This window comes from Entelurus aequoreus, linkage group LG09, assembly GCF_033978785.1.
Source record: "Entelurus aequoreus isolate RoL-2023_Sb linkage group LG09, RoL_Eaeq_v1.1, whole genome shotgun sequence".
In the NCBI taxonomy this organism is placed as follows: Eukaryota; Metazoa; Chordata; class Actinopteri; order Syngnathiformes; family Syngnathidae; genus Entelurus; species Entelurus aequoreus.
In genome coordinates this window covers 59,942,224-59,952,834 of record NC_084739.1, presented here as the reverse complement: position 1 = coordinate 59,952,834, position 10,611 = coordinate 59,942,224, and the positions used below count along the sequence as shown (strand labels likewise).

General features: G+C 43.5%; 1 protein-coding gene across 4 annotated transcripts in view; it reads left to right on the top strand.

Moving 5' to 3' along the window:
• The window catches only part of lrpprc (leucine-rich pentatricopeptide repeat containing), a 173,955-nt gene that overhangs the window by 132,559 nt on the left and 30,785 nt on the right, over positions 1-10,611 (top strand). For all 4 annotated transcript variants that reach the window (XR_009827284.1, XM_062059048.1, XM_062059047.1 and 1 more), the window contains 2 exons: positions 2,152-2,293; positions 6,752-6,878. Coding sequence is in view for 3 of the 4 variants with exons in the window: in XM_062059048.1 (XP_061915032.1) it covers positions 2,152-2,293; positions 6,752-6,878 (269 nt within the window). In the remaining variant the exon portion in view is untranslated. The remainder of the gene's footprint in view (positions 1-2,151; positions 2,294-6,751; positions 6,879-10,611) is intronic.

Below are 10,611 nucleotides of genomic sequence, written 5' to 3'. Positions count from 1 at the left end.
CTGTGCTCTTGTGTCATCCTTTTGTTTTTCCCTCTTGTTTTCATGTGTTATTATATATATATATATATATATATATATATATATATATATATATACATATATATATATATATATATATATATATATATATATATATTATATATATATATATATATATTTTTTTGCCTTTTGGTTCGGGACCCTTTGGGACTGTGTGACAAGGGGTGGCACTTTCGTGACTTCTGCGATGCTTTTTTGTGGACTTCTGGATCTGCCTCCCGGGGAGCCGGAGAGTGGAGTCGGCTCTCTTGGTTGCTTTGTTGGGTCTGCTCCTGTCTCTGGCCATGCTCCCTCCACCCCAGCAGACAATCGTGTGGAACACCGCAGAGGCCACCACAGTGAATATGTTTATTTTACTTTTTATTCATAGCTGTATGTAGAAGTGGCTGGTTGCATCAGCTCTGCTCTTTTAAAGTCTTTAATGTCCTTTGTGTTATTTGATGTTTCCCTCTTACATGTAAGAGGGATGTGTGCTATGGCTATGAGTTGTTTTTTCCCTTGGCCTCAGTCTGGACCCCCTCTCCAGGGGCCCAGGCTTAGACCAATTTATTTATTTTCTTTATTTACCCTCTGGGATTAATAAAGTATTTTTGATTCTGATTCTGATATGTTTGGGAAAAGCACCGACAAATAATACTTTATCACTATGCAAACATTTTTTTTGATAAAAATCTATTCCATTCAATTGCATAGTTAGATTTTTTTACTCATTTCTGCTTTTATGCAAGAATATCTAGACCCCTTGTGTACTCAGTGCGTGCGCTGCTTGCTGTGCAACAGCCATCTTAGCTTGGTGACCACCACGGTTTTTCACTTCTGGGAAGAAATCATTTGTCGGAATACAAGCAATACAAAGTAAGAGAAAGGGTTATTAAGTGAGGGAAGTCGCAATGAGTGCTAAGTTATCAATGTGCATTTCATAGGAGCAGATCCTTTCAAATGTTCAAAGATACCATCTTGACCCTTGATGATGGTCCCGGCGTTTGAGCGGCTTGGGCCGGGTATGCAGCTAATGTTGATCGGCATTTCTTCCTTTTCTGGGTGCTTCACTTTTCTTATCTTTGATTGTACTACCATCAGAAGAGTCTTCCTCACGCTTGGTAGAGTTTGTAGAGCAAGTTGACCTATTGAAACACAGCTGTAAACTAAGGTGGGGAAGTGGTCATGTAGTTTTAGCGTAATCATGCTAATAAACAATACCACTTTGGTACTATGCTTTTGTATGCTTTACAAATGTAATTTGTCTTCCTGATAGAAGAACAGACTATCAGCTATCACCCCATTCCAACACTTGTCATAATTATTCATTTAAATATCCAACAATTTCAGCCCATCAATCTGGATCACTTGAAGAGCTTATTGACCTCACCCCCTCTTGTATGTATAAAAAAAGCCTCCCTTTAAATGAAATAAAAATACTCTTATGGGCTGATGGCTGCCCCCGCCACACTCCACCGTTAAGCCTCTGTTCATTACATGCCGAGCAAACAGGATTGCAGCTGCTATCTCCAGTGTGGTCAATCAGAGCAGCTGACTGGTGCTAGGAATTACAGCTAGATGCTGTGTGGAAATCTTTAATGCCCAATTAATTAAGTCAGCAGCTAAATGCCACCATATGGCCACTGCTGCCTAGATACTTGCATGCTCTTGTATGAAAGCTGACTTAAAGACAACATCTTTAAGATTTAGGACAACAAATTCGCAGTGAATTGCTTTAAAACGCCCCCTCCTCACCAGCATCGGCGCACACATGTGAGCCCCAAGCCTTGACGAGAGAGGAAGTGACCGGCGTTGCCCCGAGCGATGAACTAGGTGACCCCAGGGGCATTCCAGTCGAAGTCCGCGCTCCCACTCTCTTAACATGTACACTTCTCTGTATACCCCCCCGGGTGTCCGCCCTAATTTGCCCCCAGCCAATACAGCTTAACCCCTCCCCTCACAGCTACACGGGTGAGCGAGCATCATGTTGGGGCCCTGGCCTGGCCACAGTGCATCTCTCCCACACACACAAGTTGAATATGTGCAGCGACTTGTTAGAGCCCTGCGAGTGTTGCAGTGTTGTGTTGGAAACATCAGCTTGTGTTTGATCTTGTGTGTGTGTTTTCTTTCCAGACTTTTTTACAGTACGAGCGAGAGGCCAACGACACACAGTCACAGCCTGCCAAACCAGCAGCACCCTCCCTCAAAAATACCAAAAACGGTTCCGAGTACCAAATGCAAATGATCAGCCTCTGCAAGAAGGGAAACGCCAAAGGTAAGATGCAGTCAGCCCCATTTCCAATCACAATGAATGAAGATGTAATCGGTTATATGGCAATTTATAATGTTCCTTTTTATTCAATGTTACTGTGTAAGCTGTCAAAATGGTGAAATGAACTACAGTCAACATCAACACACCCTAGCCCACTATGAGGCAGCAGAACTGGGGTGTCCAAAGCCCATATTAATAGCAGATATCGGTCCGATATCCGGACAAAAAAAGCATCAGATTATATCGGCTTGCATCTAATATCACTGACATAAGCGCACCGATACAAGCAGTCCTGCAGTGCGTTTAATTGTGCAAAGCTGGACAGCCAGTAAACATCGAAATGTCCTCCAATAAGCACCCAAGTTTGATCTTTTTTTGTATTTTACTCAAGTTCTTTATAAAAGGTAAACATATCAGGCTATAGGCTACTAGGAGCTGCTGGCAGCTACCCAACAGCTAAGCACACAATAGGACACAAGCTAGACATATGTAATAAGTGTCCATAAAGGGGCTGTTTGCAACTTGGTCAGAGTTACATTTTTGAATCAAAAAACAAGAACACCATTGGCTATGTATATTACCATTAGTGATTTAACAGAACATATTTGTTTTCAAACTGTCTATATTTTTCACAATTACTAAGCTTGTGTAAACTAAAACATTTTTTTACCGGCTCGAATAAAGTTTACGGCTGTCGCTCACCCTGTCTCGTCAATGCGTATGCTCAGTTTAAGAGAAGCAACCAACAATTTGTGGGCAGCACGGTGGAAGAGGGGTTAGTGCGTCTGCCTCACAATACGAAGGTCCTGAGTAGTCGTGAGTTCAATCCCGGCCTCGGGATCTTTCTGTGTGGAGTGTGCATGTTCTCCTCGTGACTGCGTGGGTTCCTTTCGGGTACTCCGGCTTCCTCCCACCTCCAAAGACATGCACTTGGGGATAGGTTGATTGGCAACACTAAAATTGGCCCTAGTATGGGAGTATGGGAATGTGAGTGTGAATGTTGTCTGTCTATCTGTGTTGGCCCTGCGATGAGGTGGCGACTTGTCCAGGGTGTACCCCGCCTTCCGCCCGATTGTAGCTGAGATAGGCTCCAGCGCCCCCCGCGACCCAGAAGGGAATAAGCGGTAGAAAATGGATGGATGGAACCAACAATTTGCAGACATGTTATCGTTATGATAGAATATACCGTATTTTTCGGACTATAAGTCGCTCCGGAGTATACGTCGCACCGGCCAAAAATGCACAATATAGAAGGAAAAAAACATATATACGTCGGACTGGAGTATAAGTCGCATTTTTAGAGGAAATGTATTTGATAAAATCCAACACCAAGAATAGACATTTGAAAGGCAATTTAAAATAAAGAATAGTGAACAACAGGCTGAATAAGTGTACGCCATATGACGCACAAATAACCAACTGAGAACGTGCCTGGTATGTTACGCAACACATCATGGCAAGAGTCATTCAAATAACTATAACATGTAGAACATGCTATACGTTTACCAAACAATCTGTCACTCCCGATCGCTAAATCCGATGAAATCTTCCTCCCCGGTGTCGCCTCTGGTATGTCCTTTCTTTCTGCTGCTCGATCGCCGTTCTCTGTTGCATATTTCACTACGTCCAGCTTGTAATCTGCAGTATATGATTTCCTTTTCGGTGCCATTTTAGTTCAGCCCTTCTCAGTTTTTATAAGTTACCGCCAATGTTGATGTGATCCATTTTAATAGCTACGGTAGTAGCGTATAACATATAGCAGTTAGCATACCATGACCCACAATGCACTTCTGCCATGACCCTCCCCCGCCGAATTCTTATTGGTTGACGTGTGAGTGACGATGGCTGCCATTTGCTTCGTCTCTTACGCGAATGAGATAAATAATATTATTTGATATTTTATGGTAATGTGTTAATAATTTCACACAAGTCGCTCTGGAGTATATGTCGCACCCACGGCCAAACTATGAAAAAATCTACGACTTAGAATCCGAAAAATACGGTACATTCAATGACAGCTAACGCTAACTATCCAAATTTATGTCATTAGCCAACAACAACCAAAGCTAATGAGCGTGCATGTGTTATGTACAGTATGTACGTAGTTAAGTCATTACGTCATAGAAACTGTAAGAGGGTGGGATATAACATTGGAAAGTTAGCACCCTCTAGACATCTGTGTAAATGTTGCAAACAGCCCCTTTAATTAAACAATATTGCAGTCTAAAATATGAAATTTCTCAATATAAACAAATCATCAAATTATTATAATTGCTTATTACTTACAGATACAAAGTCTTCCAAAGCAGAAGCGTATATGAAAATATCTAGTAACTACTAGTAAATTATATGATTTAATCTGCATATTGATTAAATACCAAATTGAAGAGGGAAGTTTGCCAAACATGATGAGCATGTAAAGATACGGTACAGCCTGCGATAAAGCCTGATTATCATAGGAAATCACCAATTCACTCTCATACAAACACGTACACACAAAATACCAGCCTCACCGTGACTCCTATTTTAAGTAAATTGAGTCTGAGAGCCCCGTGATTGAATGTCTGAAATTAAATGTAAAATGGTAAATTAATTACACTTTTATAGCGCTATTTTACCTTCAAAGTACTCAAAGCGCTTTGACACTATTTCCACATTCACCCATTCACACACACACAGATGGCAGGAACTGCCATGCAAGGCCCTAACCATGACCCATCAGGAGCAAGAGTGAAGTGTCTATCCCAACGACACAATGGACATGACTAGGCTGTCGGGAGCTGGGATCAAACCTGGAACCCTCAGGTTGCTGGCACGACTGCTCTACCACACGAGCCACGCCGTCCAAAATTGTCCTAAGAGACCAAAACAAGTCGCTAAGTTAAAAACACAGACCCTTTTGTCGTCTTATTCTTGTACAGACCGTCTCAGGTGGCAGATATAAGCACAAGTTATCACTTGCAGGGCATTACTGCCTGACGCACTTCCGACAGTGCCGTGTGGTGCTGGCTGCAGGGTCATCAGCCGGGAGCCACCCTTCACGGATGTTTCGCTCCTTTAATCCCGGAACATCTCTGGGTGGTGGAGCAGCGACAGGGACGTCTCCCTGCCGCCCCCTGCAGTCAGCTAGAGGATCCATACTGTACCCACATTCTAACCCCGGTGTTATTGCTGTTGTGTATATGGAATGAGTCCCAAGGGACTATGCATGGTAGGGACGTCCATCTCCCTGAGTCAAGCGTGGGCCTGACCGCATAACATAACATGGCAGCAGGGAAGCCTCCCTACTGCCCCCTTTCTACGCGCCTTGCTTTCCCCACGCCTTGTCATTTCTTCTGAGCCACAACCAGAAGCTCCCTTGTTCTGCCTCCTCTGCCAGGGATTTGAGGGCCTTCTTTAGATTGGAGCCTTTGATCCCGAGGGACTTTAGGAGCCGCTGGGTGGATGCTCCAGTGTAGCCTCTACAGCCAACTTCTACTGGATAGGTGAAGGGCCTCCATCCTGCTTGTGCACACTCGCTTGCCAGCTCTGAGTACTTGTCCCTCTTTCTTTCAAAGGCAGCCTCCATTCCCTCTTCCAATGGTACCGTTAATTCTACCATGATGACAGTTTTAGTAGATGTGGACCATAGGACAATGTCTGGGCGTAACAAGGTTGTTGTGATCTCTTGAGGGAACTTCAACTGACCATCTAGATCGGCCCTCATGTTCCATTCTACGCCAGCAGACAGGAGGGACTGGATGCTCTTGCTGCTGCTCTGAGGCTGGCCACCTTGCTTGACAAACTTAATCAACCGCTCAACTGTTCCCGGACTGGCCCCATTTGCTTCCACTCTGCGTGCCTCCAGGATTTCAGCTAGCTTCAGCAGGACGCGGTCGTGCCGCCATCTATGCCGGCCCTGCGACAAAGCCACCTTGCAGCCAGAAAGAATATGATGCAAGCTTGGGTTCTGGGAGTCACAGAGCTGGCAGGTCACCTCTGCCCCGTACCACACATGCAAGTTCCCGGGACTGGGGAGGGTATCGTACGTGGCCCTGATGAGGAAACTTAACCTCGCCTGGGGCATCTTCCACATGTCTGCCCACGTAACAACTCTGTTGACAACGGCCTCCCAATTGGTCCATCTCCCTTGCTGCTGTTGGCCCACAGCCTTGATCATGTAGCTCTCCTCTTCCATCTTGACCACTTCTGAGATCACCAGATATATAATGCCATCTACTGTACGGAGTTGTAACGACAATCTACATTTACAGACAGGCCCATTATGATGTGTATATGTGCGAGGGCGAACAGGTCGCGCCAAATCTGTTTGTGGTAGGCCATCACATATGAATGTATGTTGAACACTGCATTTATTTTAGCCAATCAGCAAAGTAAAGTCATAGAAATAAAATGCATAATTAAATTTGACATAAAAATATATCATATTGCTCATGACAATGAATATAATTATGATTTCAGCGGCCTTTGCGATGCTGAAGGAATCAAACAAAAATGGTGTTGCTGTGGGCCCCCTCTGCTACGATTACTTGATTCGTGCCCTTCTGGGCGAAGGATCCTTGGAGGACGCAATGGTGGTCAGAGACATGTAAGTATCACTAGACCAGAAAGTTTACTTCTTGATTTGGTTGCTGAGCAAAAAAAGAACTGGCCTCTCTTTAGTTAAAACAATTTTCTTATGCTGTAAAAAAAAAAAAAAAAAAAATGTTGACTCAACTTAACTCAGCAAAGCAACAAGATTACTTGAGTCAACTTATAGTGTCAAGCATATTGCACTTCAAAACAAGAGTTGATGCAACGTTCAGTCTGTTGACTCAACTTCTTGTATCAAGTAAGATAAACGTGAAAATATTGAGATAACTTTAAAAGTTGTTTGAATTTATTTTATCAAGTTCCTGCAACTGTAAATCAAGTTGGCTCAACATGGTAAATGGTCTGTATTTATGTAGCGCTTCACTATACCTTAGACCAGGGGTCTCAAACACGCGGCCCGCAGGCCAATTGCGGCCCGTGAGACGTTATTTTGCTGCCCCCACGTTAATATGAAAGTTTAATGTTAGTGCGGCCCGCAAGTTTTATATGAATGGTGCTTGACAGCGTTGTGTGCGGAGCTGAAGGAATCTACCAATCACGGTATAGTATATGGCTCTCGAGGGCTGAACATACATTCTCTGCTTGCGTAATGCAAGCAGAGAAACGTTTTGCCGCACGCGCTCCTCCTCCCTCCCTCACTCGCTCGCCCGCCTGCTCGCTCTCTCTGTAAACAGTCCAGGCCGGGGATACGAGCGGTCCGGTAGCTTCCGAAGCACTCCGCCGAAGGACCGAGCGACAATACAAAACTGTGGTGCACTGGACCCCAGCGCTGATACTACGACAGAGTCGCTGGGCGAATCGGACGTGTAACACGTCAGTCGTGATGTTAGCCCGTTCGGGACTAATTGTGCTACCGTAACTGTAAACTCCACGGCGAGCCCCTCCCCAGCTCCGCTATGCGAGAGGAAGCGCTGCCAGGTGTCTAGCTGCAAGAAGTAGGCAAGAGAAGCCATGTTCAAGTTCATAGATGTATTTATTGTTACTTCTCACATAGTAAGCGTGTTGTCTGTGTAATTGTAATAAATGCAGACGAGGCGTGTTGGCTGAGTTCTCAACGTTTACTCACATAGCTTGCTCATAACCACATTCTAGCTGACGACATGGCGACATACAACCTTCACCGGGGCTACCGCGCATGCTCGTCACTACTGTTGCATGCCGGGTAGTGTAGTTCTTATATTCCCTAGCTCATAACATTCCAGTAAGTATGTGTATACATTGTTGCTGACTGGAGAAATCAAATTATTATTATTATTATTATTACTTATGACTGATTTATTTACTTAATTCTCATTTTGTTCATTTATACTTTGATTTGATTTTGTGTGGAAAATTAAAAATAGACATTTAAAAAAAAAAATTTTAAGAAATCTTTTCTTGCTGCCCAACCTCACCCAGACTCTGCATCCAGTGGCCCCCAGATAAATTGAGTTTGAGACCCCTGCCTTAGACGATACCCAAAGCTATCAACATTATACATCACATTCGCATACACATTCACTTACTGATGGCGGAAGCTGCCATGCAAGGCGTTAACCACGGCAGGTAGGGGTTTTGGTGTCTTGCTCAGGGATACCTTGATATGAGCTCTCCAGGCGGGTATCGGTTACAAGATGGCCACTTAGCCATGCCGCCCCAATTTAATATGAATTTGATACTACTTGCCATTTGAAAAAGATATTGGTTGAACTTATTTTGTTAGATTTTGAACGTTCAACAGTGCATGCGTATCAGGGAAGAGACCCATCTTGACCTACTTTCTGAAGTTAACTTAACTTACTATGGGTTTTCGTGCTTTTTTTCTACTTGAAGTTGTCATAACACTTCTTACTTAGTTGTGATGGGCAATTTGTTCTGTCAACTTGACTAAAATCTATCAAACTAAAAGCCAAAATCACTTAACAGTGTAGTCCGTCTTTTGTTGGTGAGCAGAATACAGTTAAAAAGTACTTACATTTGTCAAGAGTGCACCATGATACAAAGAAGAAGCCATTAAATTTCTGGTGCACATCCAGGTTTTTTATTTTAACATTGGGGGACTTACAGTGCAAAAATCTATTTGTTAGTAAATATGCTGCGATGAAAAATGTAAGCAGTAATTGGTGCTAGCAAGGCCGAACAATCCTAGTTGCAATTATTGCATTTTGACTCCCCCACAGCCCCCCCCCCCCCACACACACACACACATTTTAACTTCTTAAGATGCTCATTCGTCTTCTAATTCCTGACACATGGTGATGCTGGAAGATAGAGGATATGTGAGGGGGTATAAAATAGGGATCGACTGATTATCAGTTCCAATATTTGGCATTTTGACGTATATCGGTATCGGCCTCTTTTTATCGATTGTGTCTTTTTTTTCTTCTTTTGAACAACTACATCAGAGCTACATCAGCAGATACAATATCAGAGGTTATCGGCCATGGCTGTGGAGGCATTCTGTCAGCGTCCTGGTGGCCGTGGTCTGGTGATATCCTGGTGCAGATGGCTCTGTGATAGTGTTTACTCACCTGGCTCCTCTGTATTCATCCAAACATTAATTTGGTCATGAGTGCATAAGTGTGTGTGTGGGTCATCAGGGTATAGTTTTTAAATCTATAAAGCATTTTGTGTTGCTTTTCTTTTATATATGAAAAGCACTTTATGAATAAAGATTGATTGATTGAGAATAATCAGTATCATATCGTTCGATCTCTAGTATAAAAGATCCAAGCTTAGGGCGACCAATCTTTTTTTATTCCCGTTTTATGGATTTCTTTGTCCTTCAGAGTAAAACAAGCAACCACTTACTGAGCAATGCTATAACTAATTTGTAGGGGGAAAAGGGGAAAAAAATCCTTGTTTTTATCTGCCTACATGATTCTGTCTCTCATGTTATGAGAAATAATCATATCGCTTTAAGACCTGTGCAGTACAAGTGATAACCGAATCTCCGCTCTTGTGTTTGAACCGGTTTACGGCATCCCCGCCTCGATGAAAGCTCAGTTTTTATCTGCACTCTCACTGAGAAGTGAAATGAGCTGAGAGGAGAGTCGAGATGAAACTGGCGAGCAATAAGGAGATAAAAAGAGCTAAGTGGGGGAACGCGAACTAGATTTAATCATGAGCGAGGTTAATGAAGACGCTATAGGCATTAATTCTTTGTGCGTGTGTGTCTGTTTGTTATGAGGTAATCCAGACAGAATTGAGCAGCGGGGGCGCTTACAGTCAGATTAAGGGATCGGGTGGGGGTGTGACGTGGAGTAAAAACCGGGATGTGAAATTCAGTAGTGAAAGTGCGTCAAGAGTAGGTGAAAGCCTCTTGATGTTCCCCCACCTGATAAGAATTATTTGAATCTCGCTCTTATCCACACTGCCTTGGCATCCCTGTCACCCTGTCCCAAGTGGCTTCCAGGTGCTGCTTGGCCCTGGTGTCGCCGTGGCGATAAGGACTGCCTCGCCTGATACTTGAATGAACATGTGGATTAATCTGGTTGCAGCATGACTGGGAAAAAAGGGGAGTGCGATTGAGGTTTTAGTAGCAAAGAAATGTAGCAAAAAGACCTGGCCAAGGAGGAATTAGGAAAGAGGGGGAACAGAAAATGTTCCTTTCCAAAAATAATACCCGAGCCAGATATAGTGTACATGTACAGGCTGTGACATCACATGCACTGTGACATCAATCAAGCGATTCATGTCTGTATTATTGTCAGGGTCACGTAAGAGGCTCAAACATGCTGTCAGTCATG